At 46.9% G+C, this 25,653-nt stretch overlaps 1 protein-coding gene and 1 long non-coding RNA gene across 5 annotated transcripts in view; one reads left to right on the top strand and one right to left on the bottom strand.

Annotated features, from left to right (window-relative positions):
- Positions 1 to 667: 667 nt before the first annotated feature.
- LOC147657551 (uncharacterized) lies at positions 668 to 21,841 on the bottom strand. 3 transcript variants are annotated; one of them, XR_015292289.1, is made up of 5 exons: positions 10,984 to 11,133; positions 5,910 to 6,750; positions 1,771 to 3,981; positions 1,522 to 1,652; positions 668 to 1,182 (listed from the first exon to the last, which is right to left on the bottom strand). It is a non-coding gene; the product is annotated as an uncharacterized LOC147657551 (long non-coding RNA). The 3 variants fall into 3 exon arrangements; XR_015292290.1 differs by lacking the exons at positions 5,910 to 6,750; positions 10,984 to 11,133 and adding an exon at positions 21,732 to 21,841; XR_015292288.1 differs by lacking the exon at positions 5,910 to 6,750.
- Positions 10,171 to 25,653, top strand: part of LOC100863322 (putative Golgi apparatus membrane protein-like protein CG5021) — a 35,557-nt gene continuing 20,074 nt past the window's right edge. Inside the window, exon 1 of one of the 2 annotated variants that reach the window (XM_086909124.1) lies at positions 10,171 to 10,944. In XM_086909124.1, the coding sequence (XP_086765250.1) occupies positions 10,939 to 10,944 (6 nt within the window). In that variant the 5' untranslated portion in view covers positions 10,171 to 10,938. The remainder of the gene's footprint in view (positions 10,945 to 25,653) is intronic. The other variant, XM_086909121.1, reaches the window with a different exon arrangement.

The following is a 25,653-nucleotide window of genomic DNA, read 5'->3' as shown; positions in this document are numbered from 1 at the left end:
ATCCCTAATTAGCGGAATAATTAACGTATTTGGAAAGCGGTTCGAGATTCGTCTCTCGTTTATCCTTTCCCTTCCCTTGCCCCCCGACCGTGCTCCGATCGTTTCCTCTCCGTGATTCCGTCTCGTTTCGTCTCCGTCGCTCCGTTCGCGTCTCTCGGGACAGCTCGTTTCGAATCTAATCGAATCGAGTAACAAAGTACACACGGTGTCGCGTCGGTCGACACATTACCGACGGCCACGTGTGAATTTCGAGCCGAGCTTTTACGTATCTATACAAGCGAACGAAGGAACCAACTCTCCTTCCGAGAGTCCCTTCAAGCCCGATGCTCTTCTTCAATAGCAAGTCAAACACGCCATACCATCGGTTTATCGTCCTGTTACCATGGTAATTATGCGCCGGATATCGATAAATTCTCCTCTCCGTGCGGCTAGTTTTACATTTGCCGCACCTTCGCGCAAGTAACTTATCGAATTACTCGTACGTTATATTTCACGACGACGTTACATTCTTTCCTTTCCCTCGTTACGGCGTTTCTCTTCTTTCCATTTGTTTCTCAAAGAAACTTTTTCCACGAGGATTCGTCGCGTTCCAACGATCGCGATTCTCGTGATGTAAAAGTCGCAAAATTTTATCGTGCAACTTATAGCAAGAAAAGAAGAAAAAGAGTTCAGTTTCAAATATATATATTTCATAGAATCATCTCTTATCTCCGAATAATATTTGACGGAATACATTTGAAGAACAGAAATTTTTATTACCAACAAATTTCGATTTCGAAATTTACGTACTTGGATAGTATTGGCGCCTCTATTCGGACGTAAATTCGAGATATTTCTAATTATATTTTGATTTTGAAAGTTGTGTCGTAATGTAAAATCAAATAAATTTTAATAATAACTTATTATAAATAACAGTATACTACACCTCGTATTTTTTTGTTAAAAACAAGTTATTCTCGAGATCATCTTTGTCATTTTTTTTACATATCTGAATTGTTTTAATAACGATAAACAGATTCAGAGATTCTTCCATCGTTCGATATCATTCTTGTATTTGTATTGTATGCAATTTCAACAATGCGTTGTTTTGTATCGTTTAAGAGACAAAATTATCAGCTACATTTTTAAACAACATCGACGCGTTTCATCCATCGATGATCCTCTTCTTTTTCTTCTTGCTTCCTAAAAAGACACGATCCGCTTTAATCCGAAAGTATAAAGCAATCTCTTCAACCTATCGACGATAAATTTTGGCCGAAAGACGCCAAAATATGAATATAGAAGCACAAAAAGTGCAAGGAAACCATTGTTCTTATTGCCACAGCGCTGTTCGTTATATTACAATAAGTAATATACGTCTACGAATATTTATTTTTAGAATAAAAGATGAACAAAAATAATCTTTTTTATCGACTTTATTCGTTAAATTCTGTTTTAAAACAAAATAATTTCGTTATTCGAAAAAAAGAATAGGACCAAGTATAATTCGAATTTTTAATTTTTATCTACCTACCTACCTACCTATCTACTTTTCGATTAATTAAATATGATCGACACGTATCATTCCATTCCGTTAAAATTAGTCTTCGATATATCAAAAGTTTTTCCTCAACGCGAAAAATGGTTTTCAAATAAGAATGACTGGATAATTACTGTGAAAAAAAAATATATTTCTTCGTAATCGAAAATTAGTTTTAATTGTTTTTACGTTTATAAAATAACCTAAAAAAAATAACGCGATACGTGATATATGTTGATACGTGTACTCACATATTATACGTACATAATACATATAGTTTATTTCTCGGATTCTTTTTTCATTCTCTCTGTTTATGCAATCATTATCATATATTCCCGCTTAAACGGGAATTTTTAATATTATAATTATTACACGTCTATCGCGTTTCTTTCTTTGTTTTCACAAACTTTTGTCGAGGTACGTGCATGGAATATAATTTTGCTCGTCGAGTTGAAGATATTTAGAATCAACGCCATCTCGCGTTTGGACGCTGGAAGCTTTGACTCGTTACTAGCAAAGCAGAATGTACAAGGAGGTATTCGTGACGTCACGAAGAAAAAAGAGAGCAACATCGCGAGAGAGAAGGATGGAAGAAACGTGCCACTAACTTTGGTTATGCGTTCTTGATACTTTCCAACACTTCGAAGACGCGCGATTGAAAATTAATTAATTATCAAATTTCCATTGAAAATTTGTGCACATTTAGACTTCCATCTCGAAGCTAAAACCTCGGACAATATTCTCGTGACGATTTCAACGTGAAATTCTCTCGATTTAATTATTTATATAACGATTAACGTAGAGAGTGTTTCAATCCGCGAATTCTCGTTTCGCGATCGATTAACAAACGATCGATTTATTCGTTCGAACAACAACAAACTCGTAGACGAAAATTATACGTGAAATCAGAGAAGAAAATAACGTTTGAAACGCACGTATTCGCGTGTAAAAATGAAATCCGTAACAATAAGAATTTAACAAAAAATGTAACGCGCGTCGGTTACGCGTCATTCATACGATACGACGCATTAATCGTTAATAAATAACGGTTAGAAAAGAATTTCACGCGTTAAATCGATACGAGAAAGTTGTCCAAAGATTCGACATGAAAACGCGAGTATAAAAGTTTAGAAATTTTTCGTAGAAATCTAGTAATTAATTAATTTACGATGTCGCGTCTTTGTACTGATAGAAGTTAGAACGCATGACCGAAGTTAATGGCACGTCTTCTCTGTCCTTCTTCCGCAATATTCCGCTCTCTTTCTTCGTGTCTGTGACGTCACGGATACCTCCTTGTTTATTATGCTTTGTCAGTAGAGAGTCAGAGCTTCCAGCGTCCAAACGCGAGATGGCGCTGATCGCGGAAATTTTTCGTTCGCTGTCTAACTTATCGGTAAAATATACTACTCGGTCGCATAGAACGTACAGCTTACATAGAATTAAACGAGGAGAGTTGGGGGACAAACGTTTAAAAATACTCGTTCGAGAAACTATCTGTACGCGAATTTTTCTGCAAAGCGAGAAATTTGCAGAAACATTTAAGAAATCTGGGAAAAGAGAACGATTTTTTGGGAGGAAAAAAGAAGAGATAAATAATCGTTTCCAGGAATTTCGGCATTTCTTAAAGATCAAGTACAATTCCTGGAACTATTTCTGCTTTTTTTTTTTATAAACGTTCGTTTATCCCTTTCAATTCGCAATTTTTACACATATCTTTACACATATTTTTTTTTTTTTTTTTAATAGAAACGATTAATAGATTAATCTTACAAGAGGGAAAGAAACAGGATAAGGTACGTTTAATAACAATAACAATAATAATAATAATAATAATAATAATAATAGTAACAATAATTTTTAAGCGTTTTAAACGAAAATGAATATAGTATATCGTACGTTCAATTTTGAACGTCGATCGATGACAAAGCGAACGGTTATTCCGATGATTCGAGCTGTCTATCGGTGATACAAGATGTTAGGAAAAAAAAAATAGGATGGAACGGTAACGAGCATTTCTCCTTTCGATGAAATCCGAGACGGAATAACAGTTCGTCGATGTTCGCCTTCCACGCTTGCTTTTGCCCGTTAATTGCTAGCGGCGTCTTATGATAATTGGCATTTGGCAGAGAGTGATTCGAGATACGAGACAGCCGCTAGCTTCTGGGAAAGAATCCTCGTCTGTTTGTACGTTTTTCGCGTTGAATTTGCGCGCCGACGTAGCCTTCTCGTTCCTACCGTCTACGAACGGCGATCGTAGATATCGTAGAGACCCTTGGTCCTCCTCCTCCTCCTCCTCCTCCCAATAGATCGTCTTTATCTTCCCTCTTTATCCTTTATCTTCCTTCTTCCGTATTCGCTTTCGTGTCTTTTCGATTTCGCGATCGACGTCTGTGACGCGACGATACTTCTTTTTTTCTTTTCCCCTCACAGAGACGCGGTGACGAAGGATCGACACCTAAACCCTAAAGAAGAAAGCGGCGAGAAATATTATTGAACTAGATGGGGATTAAGGTTATCTCGATAGTTTCCCGGCCCAAACGCTCGACCGGAGAATCGGTGAATCAATCGCAAAAGGAGAAAGGTGCGAGCGAGGAGAAATTGGGGGACGACCGGCCGTTTTCTTCTCTCGTATTCTCCGGGAGGACTGTGGAGAAGCGGGGGAAGAAAGACGGGAGAGTTTTTGCTCGGTACACATGTGGCTGGCTAGCGGCGATTCGGGTGTGATAAAAGCTCGGCTCGCGGCCTCGCGATACACAGCCACGGCCGAGCGTGTTGGCGAGCGAGGGAGAGAAGGCCTTGTTGGCCAAGTTGAGCGAATCGCGTGTGCGATGGTGCGGACATCCGCGCCCCGAAAGAACCGAGACGGAGAGAATGGAGCGTGTGTCGCGCGTTACGCACGTGCGCTACCCTCCACCTCGATCGCCGCTCACCGTCCTTGTTTCGCTCGCTCGCTCGTCGTCCACCGAGAGGAGAAACGAGAGACCTCCGATGTTACGGTTCACCGATACGCCTTCCTCTCTCTCTCTCTCTCTCTCTTCCTCGCCCCTCCCCGAACAACGCGTACAACGTGAAAAAAATTGAAATGAAATTCGACTTGAGACCAGACTGTTGTGGAAAACTCGGTGGTTGATGGGAGTATATAGAGCGGGAATTTACGAGTTTTCTAGAAAATCGCGGCTCGACGTTTTTACGACATCGTTTAACGTTCCCACTCGTAAAATTTCGTTTCTCTTACTCTTTCTTTCGATCGCGTCTACGAGAGGGTTTCCGATAACGAGCCAAACCTTTTTTTTTTTTTCTTCTCTTCTCTTCTCTTTTCTTTTCAAATCAAGTCATCTCTCTTCGCCGTTTTCTCTATATAATTCTAATCCCTCTAATTCCGCCAATTAACATATATTTTCGGGAGGGAGGAGGAGATTTGGCGGTATTTTGGGTATACGGTATCGGGTGATATCGGGTGGAAGATGGTGGGTGCTCCCTTGCAGCGCGATTGGGAAGGGTTCTGCTCTTTTACGAGCAGGGCCACTTGTTTCGTCTAATAGCTCAAAACAATGTCGAGCTCGCGTAGCTGCCATTACCTTTCCACTCTCCTCGATAAATTTTCTCGCGGTCCTGTCAAAATAACGTCAGACCCGAGAACGAGAGGGAATAAATCTGGCGTGATTTGGCGGTGGTCGGAGCAAGCCTCGGGCACACCGAGTTTATCGACTCACGAAACACGAGAAGGAGCGTGTCCCGTCTCGTGGCCCAATTTGCCAAGGATTTTTTTTACGAGCCACGAGGTAGGGCGGAGAGAGGGGGGAGGAGGAAGAAAGGAAAAAAGGGAAATCACTTAAGTACGTTCTCGAGGTCCGTGATCGGATATCACGCGTCCAAGGACCTGGATGCGCACGACCTGCAACAAAGAATGTTAATTCCTACCGTAGACGATAGGAAGGAAGGAAGGAAGAAGAAGAAGAAGAAGAAGAAGAGAAGGTTTCACTTTCTCGAGAGGAGAGAAGTGCAGACTCTCGATGATCTCGAAAAGGGTATAAAAGGGGAAGTTGGATGGTGTTCGTTTCGAGTTTGGAGGACACTCTCGTTTCCTCGAGCTGTCAAGCGCGTGATACGGCTCGAAGAAGAAGAGGGTCGAGGAGAGACCGACTGCGATTGCTTCGTATTATAACCCGGTGCGGATCACCGTTACCACCGTATCTAGAATATCTCTAAAGTTTCTCCCTTTTCCCCGATCCGGCTGCGTTCTCTCAAAATTCTTCGTGCCGGCTCGTACGTACCACGCTCCGCTCCGTGGTAGACCGTTGGTTTTTCTTACGTTCGGTTCGTTTGACACTTGATAGCGCTCGAGCATGCATATATACCCGAAGCGTTCGCGCGTTCGGGATAAACCTACCGCTTTGCGACTCGCAACCCATCTTCTTCTTCTTCTTCTCTCGTTTCTTTCTTCTCCCTTCCCTTCCCTTCTTTCTTCGCTTCTTCCGCTTCTCTAGCTCCTTCAGCTTCTCCGCGAGAACACGTTTCTTGCCGTTGCTTCTTCGTCCGATACCATCTTTCCCGTTTGATAAATCACTACCGGAAATTCCGACAAAAAACCACGTCGTTCGTTCGTTCGTTCGTGCTCCAGATACTCGATTGGTGGGGTTGGCATTCGCTAACCGTTTTCTCATTCTCTCTCTTTCCCTCTTTTCCTTTCTCTCTTTCTTCCTATTTTTCCAAACGGATTGCACAATCGCGCGTTTTCGCGAAAGACGATTTTTTTGCGCATCGTCGTCCTCCTCTATCTTCTCCTCTTTCCTCCTTTCCTCCTCCTCGTGATGAATCATAAATTTGGTGGCGCGCGCCGTGAAGCGCGTGCTGCGTCGTGCAATGCTCGCAAAACAGAGACTCCTTTGTGCGTTCCATTTATTTATCCGTCAACAATTACACCCTGAGACGAATGTGTGAATGAGAAGGCACGCGATCTCCGCGATGTTCGATCGTTTCCAAGATCCGATAGTAACGGGCCGATGTATCCCCGCTCCCTAAACGCGCCGTATCATGTATGGATTCCAATCCAACGACGAGTTTCGCTGACTTTTCAACAAAATCAGCTTTCACAATGATCTCAGAATCAAATCTATCTGTCAAATCATTGTGAAAACCAGTTTCGTTTTCCATTATTTTTATTCGCGTTGAATCCTGCATTCTTCTTTCCTCGTCTCCATCCCTGCGTTCCTGTCCCTTTTTTACACCATCTTTTGAGAGAGAGAGAGAGAGAGAGAGAGAGAGAGACAGATTAACGATAAAATATTATATACGATAAATATTCGTAATGGAGGAGAAGGAAAGATAGGTAAGGAACGCGAAAAGAAATTTTTAAAAAATATTTTTCATTCATCGCTCTCCTTCACCGATCGTAAATTCTTCGATTTATACGATTCCGTGAGCAACGTAACGAATTATTATTATCGATGATTCGATGGAATATTTATCGGTTTATCGATCGCGATACTTTTCATCGTTACGCGAGAAGAGTGTTATGGAATACCGACCGTTAAACGATACTTGACGAAAGGGCGGATATTAGTCAGCTATTCGACTCGATCGAACCGATCATCCTTCCGAAAAGTTGATCGATTCTCGGCTCTCTCGTCGGTAAACATCGTCGATTCGAAAGAATTCCCGTATTTTTCAAACGTTTCCATTATCGTGGAACGCGATAGCGCGGCTCATTAATAACGAGGCCGCGATGACGGAGAAATCCATACAGGAGCCAGTCGGCCGAGTTCCTTTTTTTTCCTCTTCTTTTTCTCTCTTTTTCTCTTTTCTCTTTCCTTTTTTTCTTCTTCTTCTTTTTTTTTTCTTCTTCTTTTTTTGCAATCCCTCGCTAATAACCGAACGTGAAGATCAATCGACGCATACTATTTTGCACGTGCGTTATCGGCCGGCCGATAACGCGCTGACGGTTACACCGAGTCGTGATAAAGATACGACGTGACCCTGCGACCTCATGACGATTCTGTGAAACCGGACAAGTCGAAGAAAAAGAAGCTTGGATGATCGCGAAAGTGGACGACGGCAAACAACGAGACAGGGATGATCCCTGATCGAGAAATTCTCTCGTAGAATTTTTTTTCGTTGCGAAGATCATCGATGCCCTCCCCATCCCTTCTTTTTTTCTTTCGTTTCCGTCGAATTGTCATATGTAACGATTCCACGCTATCGTAACGAATCCCAAACACGGTATTCGTTACCGATTACTCGGATCGAATCCTTCCGAGAAACGAGACGCTTCGTCGTTTTAATTTTATCTAATTAACGCGATGCAATCGTGACACACGCTACTTCTCGGTCGTAAAAATTAACGAGCTAGAATTACCGGAATCTCGGAATGATCGTTCGACGACGATTGTTGACGACGACGACGACGACGACGATGACGAAGTTCTCGAACGAATAAAACGCGTTTCGCGAGAATGTGATTTCTTCGACGGACGAGGGTAATTTTTTTTCGATCGTACGATTTACACGATCGATTTCTGCCCCTTTCGCCGAAACATCCTAAACTCTCCTATTTATGCGTATCTACTTTCTTGAACGTTCGTTACCGATCGATTCAAAATTTCAGAAAGAAAAAAAAGAAAAAAAAAAAAAGAAAAAAGAAAAAAAAGCAGCGCGGATAAAGTAGAGAATACGAAATTTATATAAGAGGTATTTATCGACCGTACACGTAACTCTACGCGACGTATCTTACTAACGGAAGGTATGAACGGTAGTCGAGCAAGTTGGTAACTGGTCGATGTACAAGTGGTAACGCAACGAACTTCGTTACCGACGGTATTCCGTACGCTAACGAACGTTGATAAGTAAGGATTCGCGCAAATTCGAGTTTTTTTTAAATCTCTACAATGATACGCACATGAATGAGTCACAACGTACATCACGTTGGAAACGTGATCGTTTCTACGCGTATATTTTATCGTTGAAATAACGAGAACGGAGGATATCGCTTTGGAAAGAGAGCGGTTAAAATGGATTTTTCGTTGAAATTTCATCAATTTGGTGGCGCGTAGATCGCGTATCGCGCGATACGAAACAGTTGAAAAAGAAAAATGGAAAGAAACGAGGGAGCGAAGGCTATCTCGCGACAGGGCGTAGTAAGAGGAAGAGGCATAAAAGTCATTCAGACCACTGTCGAGCCATTGATAGAGGCGACGAAGCGAGGTCAGCTATTTGTAAGCGTGACAGACCCCTCCAGAGAATCTCGCGTGCAGATGTGGATCGAGGCATACGCGCATACAAGTACGCACTCCGCGTGTAAGTATGCACGCGCGCTATATATTCGCATCGTTGACCAGCGTGCATTTTATCCAGACTACGCAAATTCTTTTCCAGACATTCGAGTTGAAAAGTCGAGTTGGAAATATTCTATCGGCAACGACAACAATCCCGCCGAGGAACTCGTATATACGTGTTTTTCACGATCGTTATTTTTCGCTCTTTCCATTCCCATACGGGAAAACGGTCGGTCGGTCGGTCGGTCGGCCGACTGCGTATCGCGCGTTCGATTTACATCGCGACCAGTTGACTTTTCGATTCCACCCATCGACAAATGACGACGATTGCGTCGTGGAAACGATTATGCAATCGAATGTAACGATGGAGAAATATTAGAAGCGATCGACTACTGGTAGAAGCGTAAGAAAGAGACACGCGCGAAACGATCGAATTTTTTCTATGCTCGAGGAATACCTTGACAAGGCTATTATTATTCTTGGAATTCGTCGCGCTCTCTCTCTCTCTCTCCCTCTCTCTCTCGGCATACCGATCAACCGCGTAATCGAACGTAGCGAAACAACACGAGTTAAAGGGAACAATAAGCTCGAACGAAGAGAATTAGAGGGAGAGAGGGGGGGGAAGAGGAGGAGGAGAGGGAGGGATGGAGGGAGGGAGGGAGGGAGAGAGAGAGAGAGAGAGAGAGGGGTGGGAGGGCGGGAAGGAGGGGAAGAATAAAAGTTAGAAATTCAATGTATCGCGAGGATAATGGATTTCTAGTCGTCGGGTTTACGCAAGGTCACCATTCACTATTTCACGCGTACAAACATAGAACGAAATTGGCGACACTAGGCGGCAGCGTTGACGTCGTGGAATCGAGCGCGAGTGGTAAACACGCTCGATACGTCGATCGAAGAAGAAGGAGAACGACGAGGAGGGCCACGAGACGAAACGTCGACAGAGGTTGGTGAACTTTCTACGAACGATTAGCGCGCGTGCACGATGGCATCGTTCGCACGGTGGTTTAGCCAGAAAACCGAGCTTTGTACAACGTATACATATACAACGTACACGTTGTCAACGCGCGCGAATCCAACAACAGCCTTCTCCTCCGATCCATCCTCTATTTCTTTCGAGTCCATCTCTTTTCCATCGGAAAACTTTGTAACTTGGGAGGGAAGAGGAGGGAGAGGGGGAGGGAGAGGAAGAGAGAGAGAGAGAGAGAGAGAGAAGAAGAAGAAGAAGAAGAAGCACGCGATCCTTGCGATTTCGCGATCTAACCGGCCGATCGCGTCATCTTTCTATTCTCGGTTCGGTTAATTGTTCTAATTAAAAGGATTGCAGTTCTGGAATAACTCGACGAGTTTATATTTGTCCGTTGACGCAGATGCGAGCAAGTCGTTGTTAGTTAACGGAGAAGCGGAGAGAAGCAACTTCGCGAAAGATGGTCGTCGCTGCAATGCTCTCTACCTTTGATCGTTTACGCTTTGCACCGTTTTCAGCACGACCTCCTTTCGCGAACTTGGGTGAAAAGCGTGGATCCGACGTTTAGATCGGTGATCTTCCTCCATCTGCTCTCGGAAGACTCTGATCCGGTTGGCAACTGAGAAGAACAACGAGAAGGAAGAAAACGGTGAGAAGGGAATAAGCGAGAAAAGAATGGAGGAGGAGTAGAAAGGGGGAGGGAGGAAGAGAGAGAGAGAGAGAGAGAGAGAGAGAGAGAGAGAGAGAGAGAGAGGGAGAGAGAGCGACGAAGCAAGCATAAACTATCGGGAAAATAGAAATTTAAAGGAAGGAGATAAGCGAAAGAGGAGATAAGAAAGAAAAAAAAGGGAGGAACGATGGTCGAATACCAAGGATCCATCGTTCGTTCCATTATAGTACGTATCGTATGCGCAATACGCAATTTTTGGCGAAGAAAGATTGGCGAAACGCGTAGAGAACTATGCGTTTCTCTCGCATAGTCGGCGGGATCCGATACGATACGCGAACCAACGAACGAAGATGAAGACGAAGACGAAGATGAAGAGGGAACGACCGTCGAGGACTCCCCCTGAAGTAGGAGAAGGAGGAGGAGAAGGAGAAGGAGGAGGAGGAGGAAGAGAAGGAGGAGAAGGAGAAGGAGGACGACCACCTATACAAGGACCTACGCGGCCAGTGGGAATGGAATGCAGGTACGAGTTCAGTCGGCGACTTTACTCTTGCCTCCTCACCTCCTGATCAGCCTCCTCCTCCACCTTCTCCTTCTTTTCTTCTTCCTTCTTCTCGTTCCTTTTCCTTTCGATGCCTCTACTAGGGAACAGACCCGTTGCTCACCGAATCGCACTATCGTGTTCCACCTACCGGCTTCACCACCTACTACTACTTTGCCGCTCGTCGTGCCTCTTCTATTATTCTCCCTCCCTCCCTCCCTCCCTCCCTCCCTCCCTCCCTCCCTCCCTCCCTCCCTCCCTCCCTCTCTCTCTCTCTCTCTCTCTCTCTCTACACCGCTACTACTAATAATGATATCACCGCTTGATATTGTCACCGCCATATCGATGCTTACGATTCTACACCGCTCGTAAATTCTTGCACGGCACAATTTACACAGGTTGGATCGCGATCGACGACTCGAAGTAGAAACGAAGAGACGTTCTAGTTCCCCCTTCCCCCTTCCTCCCCCCTCCCCCTCCACCCGTCCCTCTGACATTTTTCCAGTTGTTGTCCATCCAAAGCATTTGGACACAAGGAAACGTGACGTGTCCTAAAAGGAAGAGATAAAGGTACACGGGTCGTCGAAAATTTTTCTACGAGCGTAGAAGCGTGAAACTGGCGCGTGAAAGCGGGGCGACGATAATTTGAGATCGAATTTGGCGATTAGGGTCGATCACCCAGCAGCGGTGGCGGTGGAAGGGTCTGCAAGTGGAATGCGGTCGGCGCGAGACCCTGCCGTGGGAGACAACCGAACGACTACACCGGCTTTTACCTACTAGTACACGTACACACGTACACACGCGCTTTATATCCGGATTCATCGTCGACTCCTTCGTTTTCGCGATTCGATTTCGCGTTTCCATCCTCCCCCCCTCCCAGTATTCTCTATTTCTCTCCAACACGGAATAGAATTTTTTTCGCGATCGAGTCACGTGCGAAACGCAGAGCACGAGAAACGGACGGGAAAGTTTGGCCGAGGTTAGGTTAGGGGCTTCGTCCTCTGGGGACGATCATATCTATCCACCGCGTAGAAACGGTCGGGCCGCGTACGGAACGTGGAGGATCGAGATCGATATCGAGATTCTCGAAGAGAAATAAATACCGATACTTCCGTTCCTCCGTGCTCGAGGTGACGGGAGGAGCGGTCATCGTTTCAAGGTTACGAATATCGAATGCCGTCGGCATTATAATATGATAATTCGCATCGATGATCCCTCGATGAATAATGGAGAGGATCGTTGGAATCGTGCGCGTTATGTCACATTGTCAATCTTGCCGCGTTACGATAAACAATCGCTAGCTAGCTTCTTCTTCTTCTTCTTCTTCTTCTTTTCTTTCTCTGTTTTGCTTTCACAATCTTAAATTGTTCCGATTCTCGAGGATAGAGATACCGAGCGCGTTTTCGGCGATTGGGCAAATTGAATTGAAACACACGCACACACAGAGAGAGAGAGAGAGAGAGAGAGAGAGGAGGTGGAAAAGAAGAAAAAAGGAGGGCGTTTCGGTTCTTAAAAAGTAGCGCAGGTGAATCGCAGGTGTGCGTAGCGTAATAATCGTGGCTTGGTACTTTGGTACTTTTCTATGAATATATAGACTCGCGTATCCGTCGCGTATCCATGCGCACGCGTGTGTACGTAGAACGAGAACGTGTAGGCCTCGGCGTGGGACCAAAGCGAGTGAAAAAGTCGCACGGCGTGCACGCTGCTCTCTCAGCCCGACGAACGCGGCCAACTTGAATACGACCCGCGAATAGAGAAGCGAACCGCGGCTTCTACGAAATCTTCAATGCACCTTTCAACCCGAGCCCTGGGCTCGACCAGTTTCAAAGAGTAGACCGTTCCTCCACCTCTCCTCTCCTCTCCTCTTCCTCCTCCGTCTTCCTTCCGTCTTCTTCTTCTTCTTCTTCTTCTTCTTCTTCTCGATCTCCGAGAGAAACCGGCCTTGCAAATTTTCGGTTCTCTCTTCGACCTCGGCCGTTGTTAAATCGTGCAAAATGCGCCCGATCGCGTAATTCGGCCGCGTAATAACAGAGAACACCGTGCGAGACGACGTTTAACCCTCCGCGCGTAGCTGGCGACCGGTACAATCGATGCGATCGCGGCACACGAGAACGGCAGCTGGTATTCCCAGCGTCCAGGTGAGGGAAAAGAAGAGCAGGGAGGGGGGAGGAGAAGCAGGGAGAGAAAAGACGGAAGCTGACGTCGGTCGGTCGGGCTTTTCCGTTCTTCTCGGGACGATCGGGACGAGAAGAAAGGAAGGAGATGGATGGAGAGGGATGGGCACGTGTCGAGCAGGACATCTGCCTCTAAAAAGGACCCACTGTTGCGTCCCCTATTATATCCCGTTTACCTTAGCAGCGAACCGCATCCCTTCCTTACTTTCTAAGACGCGACGCGAACAGCTGCCCTTTTCCCTCCTGTAAACCTGCGGATAACACACCTGCCCTTCTTCCCAATGTCGGAAGGAAACCGTGACCGTTAACCGTTGACGAGCGCGCGCGAAAGAGAGAGAGAGAGAGAGAGGAAAATGGAAAAATGGAGGCGAGCTAAATACGGCTAAATACGTGACCGTTTTAAACGGAGTGCACGAGCGCGGTAAATCGGCGGCGGCCGATCGTAGGTGACGGAATGTAACGTGAGCGTCGCGGCGCTTCTATTTCTGCGCGTCGCGTCGGCCGTCGACCCGCAGACGGCTCCCAGACTATGCGCGTTAATAACCGCGGAGAACGGATACACCGACACGTGCCTGTTATATATCTTTCGCGTGAAAACTAGGTCGGTCCGGCTACGAATCTTCCGTCTCTACTGCCGCGTCGCTCCTCGAACATCGAATCCCCTCGAGTCGACGATCCATCGATCGATCGATCGATCGGATAAACGATAACAAGCCGAGCGATCGAAAGGAGAGAAGGGAAGTGATCGAAAGGGACTCCTCTCCTCTAACCAATCTCGTCCGCTTTCGAATAAACGACCCCTACGAAATCGTTTATGCACGCGCGTGTATCGTACGTACGGACGAATACCTTCTAGGTACGAAAGGAAGCCAACTTCCTTCCTACGTTCCATGTCACGCGCACTACCGTTTATATAATCCATCCTGTGACGTCACGCTGTTTAATCCATTCATTACCGAACCGTTGCGCACTCTTTCTTTCTCTCTCTCTCTCTCTCTCTCCTCTCGCCATCCTCCTCTCGCCGTGTTAACGCTCGCGCGTAAAACAGAGAAACGGATCAAGAATGCGCTCGGGTGTACAATTTGGGGATACGAAGGAGCGGAACGAATATATCGCGCGAATTATCTCGATCGGAAAGGAAGGAAAATGCGATTTCGAAGCGAAGCAACATCGGACGGAATAAAAGAAAGAAAAAAGAAAGAGGGATCGCGTTGTCTTCTCCCGGGCGAAACTTATTCCGATGTAGTAGTCGCCTCTGACGTAAACGCGGTCTCCGGAATTCGATAAGAATTCCGACGCCGCCGCGAACGAGGGAAAGAGGAAGCCTAGCGCGAAGGGGAGAAGGGATAGGCGGAATATCGGATATCGATACGAGACGAGTTACAATTACGAAATTGAACGATCGGTCGCGAGATACCGTAAATCGAATTCCTATTATGCGTCCATTCGATGCATCGATGGAATCTTTTTGTCTCGTTCTTTTTGTCTCTCGTCCGCGGCTCCCGCGAAAGACCTGTTGCGCCGTTTCCTTTTTCGTCACCGTGCCAATGCACGTATATATAGCGTGTATACACACGCACGCCGGAGTTAGTGTCGGAGTTCAACGCAGGTGGCGCTATGACGCAAATCGTTTATCGCTCATTCGGCTTCCGAGCGATATCGAAGTCGGCGGGCGTCGTCAACGCTGAAAATAAAATAGGTTTCGTCTGCTCGCGGTTCGGCCGATCATCATCATCATCATCATCATTCCTTCATGATCGTGGACGAACGAACGAACGAACGAACGAACGAACGAACGGACGAACGCGAAAACACAGAAGAGGAAGGAGGCGAGAGCGAATCCGTTTCTGCTCGTCGTCCCACGACGAATCGCGGCGGACAAGTACGCGTTATTGTATACGTATATTGTATCGCGTTGTGTGGAAGAGCGTGCGCGGCTGCGCGCTAATGCTCGAAACTGCGCAGCTGGAGAGAAGAGTGGATGACGTCAAGAGCGGAAACGAGATGTGCGCGTACGAAGGATCCGAGTGCGTGACCCAGTTATAAAGAGAGGCGAAAGATAAACTCGGAGATTATGGGATCGTTCCCTCCCGATCTTTTCTTTCCTCTCCGATTCAGTCTCGATTTCCAGCTTGCTCGAATCCGAAGCAGGCGTGCTACGATTACTCGTGATCGGATAATAAATACCTAATTGTGCCGGGATCGATAAAGAATATATCGCGTCGTGTAATTTTCACACGCTCGACTAACGGACTTGCTATCCTTGGTCGGTAATAAACGGCAAGTTTAAGCGACTCGTTTCACCGACCGCTCGTCGACCATTTACCCACCAATCGTTACTATCGTGCGGTTATCGAGGAAACCGACGGTTCGTTCACCTTTTTTTTTCGACGCTCGACCACGAGACGAAGTCTCGTCTCCGTCGTTCTTCTCATTCCGCACGGATGATGCGGATTAGATTCTCGACGAGAAAAAAGAAAGGAGAAGGAAAAGGGCGGGGGGGGGGAGGGGGAAGAAAAGAAAAAAATAAAGCAGAGGTGGAAAAGGAAAACGGATACGGCGATACCCTCCGCCAGTTTACCCTCGAAACCATGAACGAGCAGTTGAATTGTTGCGGCAAACGTGTGGGAAAAAGTATTTACTACGAAGCGAAGCAAGAGTTTGCGGTTCATTCATGGCGAGTATCTGAATGGCGGCGGGAGAAAGAGGGAACGACGACGATCTATGCACAAGACGTGGTGCGCAGGGACACGCATACGGATGCAGATGTATGCGTGAGCTGCAACGGCTTAAATAAATGGCGTGATTCATACGTGAACATCTTCTGATCGCGGTAAACTGCGCATCTCTCTCTCTCTCTCTCTCTCTCTTTCGTCCCCATCTTCTTGAAATATTTCTCGAATTCGCGATTTTCATTTTCGCTCGTTCTCGATCATTCTCGATATCATCTCTAGAGAAAGAAAGAAAGAAAGAAAGAAGAAAGAAAAAGAATATCTACGTATATGCGCATATTATAAAACGAATCACGCGTAAAAATAACTTGGAGTAATCTCGAGTTGTAAAGCGAGTGTATATAAGAAAAAAAAAAAAAAAAAAAAAAAAGAAAAACAGCGTTGAACCGATCGTAAAGCGTGTCGTTAAAAGCGTGTTAGATGTACGATTATCGATTATCGTTTCCGCGTTTCTGCCACGAATCCGGTATCGATATTTTCCTTTTCTTTTTTAATTATTGTTATTTGTCATCGTTTTCAAACTTGAGAAAACTCTTCTACGTTGCGAAGAAATTCTTAATCGCATCGTAAACAATTGTCCTCGCAGACCATTCGATCGATTTCATCAAATATCCAAATTGTATTTTTCTTCGATGGGAAAAAATTACTCGGGACACGTATCATCTGGTTTCGTTGAGAAAAGGAGGAAGTAGTTGGGTCGAACGAAGTTGTACAGGTGAATGAAAGGAGACGAAGGTAGGAAAAGAGTTGGGGAAGAAAGGGAGAAAAATACGTATTCCCGGCGTGTGCGCGCGCTAGAGCGGCACGGACAGGCAAAGTTGAACGAACCCACGCGCGACCCGAAACTTGCTAATTTTTTAAAGAGCCACAACACCGATTGGTGCTACCGCTATCGACCACGATCGAACGAGCCGACGACCTACTTGCCATTCGGCATCCCGTGCACGTCCGACACAGTCGAGTTCTCTCTCTCTCTCTCTCTCTCTCTCTTTCTTTACGTTGTTCCCACGATCGATGCAAAGGAGAGGAGGCGATGGAAAATTCGAGGTAAGGAGTGCGTATATCGCAACGTGGAATGGAAAATAGAGTGGGACGATAATGAGAATCCGCGTGCAGAGAAACGTATCGTGGTGGACAGTGTAAGGAGAGTGTGGAGCAAAAATCAGCGATAATGGAGCGCTAGTTGTCTGTTTACACCGCGAACGAGTTCACAGCCGGTGTAATTCCGGCACGTGTAAAACTTTCAAGGACGAGGCGTGTCTCGGGACGCGTTACGCAAGCGAAAAACCGAGGCGGCGCGACACCACCGCGCGAGACACGTCTTTTTCTTCGACGCGCGACACCGGCCGCGAAAACGTGAAAAAAAAAAAAAAAAAAAAAAAGAAAAAAAGGGACAAGGGAGAGAAGAGGTGCGTATAACGTGCGTACACGTGCGCGTAGGAGAATTCGCGAGAATTCGCGCACGCGTTAATCGCATGACGTCAACGCGCATCTCGGAACAGCTGACCGCATTCCACGATAATTGTTTTGCATAACCGCGTGGTGTCGGCTCCTCGGCCGAAAGAGGACACCACCCAGTTTTCACCACCCAGAGTTTCGTCCGTACGATTTGTATCCTCTTTTCCCCGCGTACGGGGAAGGGGGGAGGGAGGAGGGAGAAGAGGGGGAGAGGGGGAAGGGAGAGAAAGGAGGAGGAGGAGGATCTAGGAGGATGATTTTGCGAGGACGAGATGGGGGAAAGGGGATCTATGGTGGATCCGTGGTGGCGCGGCGGCCCTCCTGCGTGTCGGCCGTCCGGACGTCGATAGTTTCGCGGCCAGCAGCGCGTTGCCTTTTAAAGTTTAAAGAGCCAATCGCGGAGGACTGGTGGCGAGGCGATATCGGGTGAACCGGAATAGCGAAGTGGTAGAAGCGGTAGTTTAGGCAAGTCAGCGGTTCTCAAACTCGGCGTAATCGAATCGAGGAGGAGGAGGAGGAGTAACGGTGGTTTTAAGATCGTCACGGAATTCACGTGGACGTTATTTCGAAGAAACGAGTCTATTTTCGTGGTTTCGCGTACGAATAATTTCGCGATACGAGTATAAACGGATAGAATCGAAAAGATTACTCCTTTTCTTTCTTTCTTTCTTTCTTTTTTTTTTTTTTAACGAAATTCGCCTCGGAAACAACGAGGATGAGGATTCTGGCGTGGCGAGAACGGGAGGGCTACGCGTAATCCGAGAATACGGTTCGAAAGATTGGTTATTACGGCTGGATTTCTCGTTCTGCTGTTGAAACGCTATCGCGCTGGACTCTGAACCGAACTCCTACCGAGTTACTTAACGTACGATCGAAAGAAAGAAAGAAAAAAAGTAAATAAACGTAAATCACGATCCGGTATCGTTTCTTAATACTCTCGTTTTTATATGAATTTTTATATGAATCGAAGTTCGAGTACTGGCTTGGTTGAACGGATAAGGAACGAATTTTACGATTACGCGATAATTACGCCGTTTCGGAATGAATGAAGACGATGATAGCGTGGATGGTGTGCATCGCAATAAAGCCAACGTTATCGCGATATTCGTTCGTTCGGGGACGAAACCGTGTCCCCGATTCCGATTTTTGCGCGTGTTTTTCTCGTCGACCAACTTTCCTCCCTTCTCGTCTAGGATATTTAGGAGTAGTGGAAAACGCGGTCGGTACGATGGAACACGGGGAAAAAGGAACAAAGCACGTTTCACGTGTCGAGCCAACACCGATACGCGGTTGGGACGGAGCGTGTATGTACTTACGGCAAGCGCAGCAGACCGTCTCGTCTCGTCTCGTCTCGTCGTGGCTCAGACCTTAATGACGTCATTATCTCTAATTAGAATTCCCATAGTGGCAGCGGCCGTCTTTACCGGCGCCCCGTTACACCTGGCGGCTACTGTTCCCCTGTTCTACGTGCCGAGAACAACAACAACAACAACAACATCAAGCGGATAATCCTTTGGAAAACGCGGAAGACGATCGATCGTTCGTCCCCCCGCGTCGAAAGATTCCGATCGTTAACGCGCACGTTTAAACCCCTTCGAAACTTTCTCTCTTCCGGAGAGAACGCGTTCCGGAATTCCCTAGTTGGAAGAGACGCGCGTCGAATCACGGTGGCAAATTAATTGTCTATCGCTCACACGGAAGCGAACACGCGGAAAAACGCGTTGATCGATGAACTCCGACCGTTTACGCCGTTTCCACGCTTTGCCCGGGGCGAGCAACGCGTACACGGGTGTCGCGCGTGCGTGCGTACGTGCGCGCACGCGGCTTGAATAACATTCGCATAACAGGGTGTCGCGGTGACGCAACTCTCTTTCTCTCTCTACTCGGCTAACTTTCTTTCTCTCGGTGACAATGGGCCATAAGGAACGGAGACCTGGATGGCGTGGATGAAAGAACAAAAGAACGAGAAGATAGAAGGGAAAAAAAGGGGCGAGAGAGATAGAGGGAGAAACGCGTACGGGCAAAGTCATGCGCGACCGCCTTCTACGCGTACGCGTATGCGTGATTTCACGGCCCTTCCGCCGTCTTCGCCGCTAGCGACCGCCGCCACCACCAATTTCCTCCGCCATCGCCTCTATCCAGTCATCCTTCCTCCCACCCCCGCTTCCTTCTCTCTCTTCCACTCCCCACCTCCCCTCCCCTTTCGTCACATTCTATATCACGACTTTTCGCATCGTTTGTTCTTTCTTCGTGCTGAAAACGGTGACGTCAGGGCGCGGATACCTGTTGCGCGTTGAACGAGCGATCGACGAATGCGGAGGGGAGAGGAGGAGAAAGAGAGAGAGAGAGAGAGAGAGAGAGAAGGTGAGGCGTTATCAATGGTCGAAAAATAAAATTAAAGGGGAGAGGCGCGTGAATTACGCGCGAATAGGATGGAAATTGGTGGAAGGCGAGAGAAAGGGGAGCGATTTATCGCGAATGGCGGAAGGAGCGGTAGTAGCGAATGCGGTCACGTCTTGCAAAGATCGAAATCAACGAAAATAGACGAAGCTCGGAGCTGGCTTGTCTGGAAGCGTGCCAATGATGCGACGACGAGGCGCCGCGGAAAAACTTGTACGGGGCAGCGGACGACCACGTCGAGAGAGGAACACGTTGGTCGGGAACGTTTCGCCCGATCCTTTCACGGCAGGACGGTGAAGCGGGCGGGCAAATACTTACGTCGCAACGCGTCGCGTCGCGTCGCGCCGTGACCGAGCACGCGTCTGACCGCAAACGGATCACTCCACTGCGCGCGACCGTGCACCTGCGATCCATTATCGCTTCCCTCCCTCCCCCCCAATTATATCGTACGAGTATTTCGGATCGACCGATTCCCCGCGATTCCAAACCGTACCCGCGTCGTCCCTCTAATATGGATGGAAAAATACCTATCGTTCTCGTTCCCTCGTGTATAAGGATAAAAACGGTTAAAAAACAGATATACACGGTGTACGTGTCTACGTGCGTGACACCGCTGTCTCGCAATTTAGAAAAGAAATTATCGCTTCTAGAATTGATAAAAGGCAAATACACATACGGGCAACGATAAAGAGGGACAGCGTTCTCGATGAACGCTTCCTTCCCAGTAATTCTCGATCCCCAACTTTCCCGTCTTTCTTCTCGTCGTTTCTTCGCTCCTTCCCCTCCCTTCCTTCCTTCCTTCCTTCCTTCCTTCCTTCCTTATTACTCTTGTTACCCCTCCCCTCCTCGATAGAAAACGGGGAAAATACGGGGAAGCGGAAAAAGCGAGTCGATCGTTTGGTTCGATCGGAAAAGAGGAAGGAAGAAGGAAAGAGGAAGGAAGGAGGCGAGACGAGGCGAGGCGAGGCGAGGCGAGAATCGGAGTGTGGAGAAACGCGGTTGAGAACCGCGGTCATAGTACGCCGGCCGTCGGTACATAAATAGAACGGTGGACCTTAACGCGCACTTTTGCGCCTTTATGTAACTTGGCCAAATTTATGGTCGTTATCTATTTAATAATACGCGGATTTACTCGCGCCATTTGCCAACATCAAACGATCCTACGTATACTCGTACACGGTGCGCACGTGCGCACATACGCGGCTAGCGTAAATTTCGCGCGAGTGCGTTCACCTTCCCCGATTCCATCGAGGAATTCTCTCTTCGTTTTCCTTTAACTCGGACGCTCTCGGAGTGGCGAGATATCGATTCTTCTCTTCGATCGAGTCGAATCACCGAACGTCTCGATCGACGACGAAAAGCACGGAAGAAGGTGGTGTCGTCGCTCGTTCGGAATCGCTTCGCGAACCGGGGTCGGCGGAACGCCGGTTTGCGAATGGCGGTCGAAGGGAGGCAGACAGACACGTCGTTCGACACGTGGCTAAGGGAGTGATCCGACGAGACGCGACGTTTCGTCAACCACTACGTTCTATTATTACGCGCGGCAACTAACTTTATTAAAACCCGTTCGACATACCAATTGCGGTTCAATCGCGTATCCGCGCAATCCGGATTATTTTTTTTTCCTTTGTCTCGTTCGTTGTTTTTCGAGAGTTTTGTTAGAAGAGCCGATTACGATCGTTCAAGGAGAATAAGAAGAGAATCAGAAGATCGATTCGTCTCGTTACCTTTCCTTTCGTTCCAATAAAATTCCATCCGATTGGTCGGGGGGAGAGGGGGAGGGGGGGGGGGGAGAGAGGAGAGAAAAATAGCGGACGATGACGTTGATAACGTTGACGAAGGATCGATAGGAGAATACGAGAGAGCGGTCCGATCGAAAACGGTGGAATAACGTCGTCGATCGTGGATAGGAATTTCGCTCGGTCGCGACGAATAACAAACGAGCGCGTAGATGAGAGGATGGGCGCGGGTGCGCGGGCGCACACATATACACATAGATACGCACGCACACACACGCACAAGAAGCACCGGCGAGTCGAAAGCGAAGTGACGCGAATTCACAAGCTGTCAAACATAGACGTAAACGACCGATCGGCAGACGGACGAGGACTGACTAGGGCAGTCGATCGCTCGTGGATTCCCTGTTCTATCTCTCTCTTTCGTCCCCTTCCTCCTGCCGATCCACACTCGCTCCCACCCGTCTCCCGCTTCTTCCTTCCCTCCACCGCTCTTTCTCGCTCGGTTCCCAGTTCGCTCGCTTTTCTTTCCTTCTTTTCACGACACGGCGTCTCCCTCTCCCTCGCCCTCCTCCCCCCTCTCCATCTCGCTCGCTCTCTTTCTCCCTCCCTCCCTCCCTCCTTCTCTCTCTCTCTCTCTCTCTTCGTTCGACCTTCTCCTCTTATCGGCTTCTCTTTTCGTCCATCTGCCACCTTCGCGATATCGTGAAGCGTGCGCGCTAACGCGGAAAGGGAAGGGGGAACCACGAGGTCGGAAAACACGGAAATTACGAATTGAAAAGACGGGACATTATCGAGTGCGAGTAATTTGAACGCGCGATTGAAACTTATTCCCGAGAACGATCATCAACGATCATTCCCGTTTATACGCGTTCACGCTTTCTTCTCTCTCTCTCTCTCTCTCTTTCCGCGTTTAACCTCTCGAAACGAGGTTAAAATAGGAAAATCGAAACGGAAACAAAGAGACAGAAGTGGAAAAAACGATATCGCGTTATCGCGTTATACGTACCGGCAACGTATCACGCGCGATAGAAAACCATATGTATCCCACTTAGCGTTTAGTCGGATAAAACAGTCGAATCGAAGATGAGGTTACGATCGACGATCGTGCGAAATTTTCCTTCGATTCCTCGACGAATTCTCTTTCCTCTCTTCGTTCTATTTTTTCTTTTCTCTCTCTCTCTCTCTCTCTCTCTCTCCCCCTTAATCGGTCGTTCGCGATCGTTCGACGAAGCGATGAAAAGAAAAAAAAGAAAAAAAATTACGACGAAAATGTGGACGGTCACGTCTCGTCTAATCGTATCCTAATTTTTTCGCCAAAAATTCTCAATGTGGCGCGCTCTCATGGCAACGAGACGAAACAGCTTTGCCGTTTACATAAAATGGCTGACAACACTTGTTCCTCGCCTTACTTAGACTTTGCCTCTATTTCCTTACTCGAATCAGCGAATGTCACGCGTTGATGCGTGCACGATAAAAATTCACTCGATAAATTAAACGTTCCACTTATACCGGGAATACGTAAGTACCTATGTTGTACGATTAAAAATAATTACTTCGATAATTTCGCCGTTTTGGATCGACGAAATTTTGCAACGAATTCGCGGAAATATAACGATATCGAGGTTTATATATTTATTTTTCCACGGTTTTTCCATGGTGCGTGATACGTATTGGCGAGCATTTGGCAACGTATCGGGGGGGGGGGGGGGAGTCGGGGTGGGGAGGGGAAAGAAGTGATAATTTCGAAACGACACGTTTTATTTATTAATCGTAATCGTGTATTAATCGGAAGCGAGGAAAGTTGGAATGTTTTTCTTTTTTATAGATAAGATCGCTTTTAAGAGTTTAAGAGTCGGAGTTGGCGTCTCTCTCGAGTAATTGCGCAAGAAGAATTGTACGAAGGGGCGATACGTCGCGCGATTCTTATCGCGCATTTATACGCGTACGATGACTCGCGCGAGCGCCAGGTAAATGCGATTACAACTATAATGGTTACGAACACATCCGCGTAAAGTGGCCGCGTGACGCTCACGTGGAGAATGCCAGTGCTTAATGGCCGCTCTATGCTACTAATTGCTCGATCGAATACGATTACACTCTGGCGGAAACGCAAAGCGAGACCATCCGTTACGCATTCGCATTATCGCCTATGAGTCGGCCATAAAATCGTACCGCGAATCGAAAGGATCCGCTTTTGTGGTTATCGGCCGTTCTCGATTCGATCGATCGTTCGTTCGATCAATTTTCTTTCCTCGTGTCCTCTCGTACGTTCTGTACGAGAAGACGCGTCAGGACGAACGAACGTATATCCCTCGAAATATCGCAGACGTATAAAATTGTCGTGACGACGCCGGCGCATACAAATAGAAAATAGAAATGAGTTTAGAAATAGCGTTGCCAGTCGTCGGCCTAGAATTCGATCGGTCGTAGCCTACTGCGACACTGTTTCGGCTTACTTGGAACCCGTCTCGTCTCGTCTCGTCTCGTTTCGTTTCGTTTCGTTTCGCGTCGTTGTCTCGTCTCGCCTTGTCTCGAAAACATTATGCGTATTTCATCGATCGAAACGAAAGCAAATTTTAAATTGTTGAACAAATAATGGAAGGAAAATGGGGAGAAATTTACACGCGTTATTCGTTCGATGGGGGGAGGGGGAGGGGGAGGGGAGGTGTGGTTGTGGTTGCGACGCGATTAAAAGCACCCTGTAGATGGTCTGCAGACGAAGTTACACTTCCTTGAATGCAGCATCCTGCCGGCAAAATATTGACCGGGTAATTGAGCAACCGTACACGGTGCGGAACGTTGATGGAAGAGACAATTCTAGCTCGCTCGCAACTTCCTTCCTACGTAGAACGAACGGGTAAACGCGAATACTACTGGCTATCGAGTAGAAGTTGCACTCGGTAGTGGTTTCATTCATAAAGTCACGCATTTAACGAGGAAACGACGTTTGCACGCATCAAGGAGAGAAAAGCCTCGATGCAAATTTTAAAACCTTAAAATTCCACGGCGGATTCACGTTTATCTCGTTTCCGTTCGAGATGCATCGTCGTGGGGGAGACGATTTTTTTTTTCGAGAGAGAGAGAGAGAGAGAGATCTCTTTTGAGGAATTGAAATTGGAATTTCGATTTTTTGGGATTCGATGATCAATCGACGATTCTACTAATCGATGGACACACACATATATATATGTACATATATATATATTTTGTATATTTTTTTTCTTTTTTAAAACACGTACGTATAGAATTTCGGCAAGCAAACGCGATACGCTTAGTCTTGGATCTTGGCTTTCAAAGTACGCTGACCCTTCAAGCATGGGCGGAACTCCTTCGCTTCCGGTGTTGTTCCGCCACTGCTATTTCTATACATGTACATAGAACCGCACGCATACTTCTCCTCGCGTACCGAGCGAACGAACCAACGAACTATTTCGACGAATCGAGCGGTTGAAACAATTTCATATAGCGACCATCTCGAGCAGACTCGTGTAAAATCATCCGCGAGATGTTTACAGAGAAGCGTATATACGCATATATATTTGAAAAATTCAATTCGGGGATAAAGATTAGAAGCGAGTCGCGCGATATTGGAACGAATGATCGAAGGATCGAAAGATCGACGACCAGGAAGGAAGAGAAAGGAAACCGAAGAAGTCGAACCGAACGAAAAAAACCAACTATCTATCTACTGAAATAACTACTGTGTACTCACACGGATACTCTTCCCGACGAAGCTGGTCACAGGTTCCTCGATACTATCATGGACAATATTTAAATTATATTTCGATTTATTGGACGTATAGACACCTATTATCCGCCCTCTTCGTTTGCTCGTTTATTTGAGAAAGATAGCGTTGGTAAGCGATAGTATCGTACAATTGGCATCTTCCTACGACTTCCGGTGTTAGCTCGAGGTCGATGATTACTTTTTGTCGAAAGTTCGTTGCCACGTGGGAATGGTGGGAAGGGAGAGAGAGAGAGAGAGAGAGAGAGAGAGAGAAGGGGGGTGGGAGGGGGACAACAGAGTTAAAAGGTCAGCCGGATCGTCCCCACGAGTGAATCGTATCCGTCAGAGGATGCGAAGAAACGGGATAACTAGTAGGCAAAGTATTCCGGCAAAGTATCGATTAAACAACTGTCGCGCATCTGTCGCGCTTCGATTTAAAATCGAGAGAGAACGAACGTACG

The sequence above is a fragment of the Apis florea genome, unplaced genomic scaffold (assembly GCF_048593485.1).
Source record: "Apis florea isolate Af1SG1 unplaced genomic scaffold, ASM4859348v1 contig_3081_pilon, whole genome shotgun sequence".
Lineage (NCBI taxonomy): Eukaryota > Metazoa > Arthropoda > Insecta > Hymenoptera > Apidae > Apis > Apis florea.
Note: the sequence above shows the minus strand (reverse complement) of the source record. Positions and strands in the feature narration are given on the sequence as shown.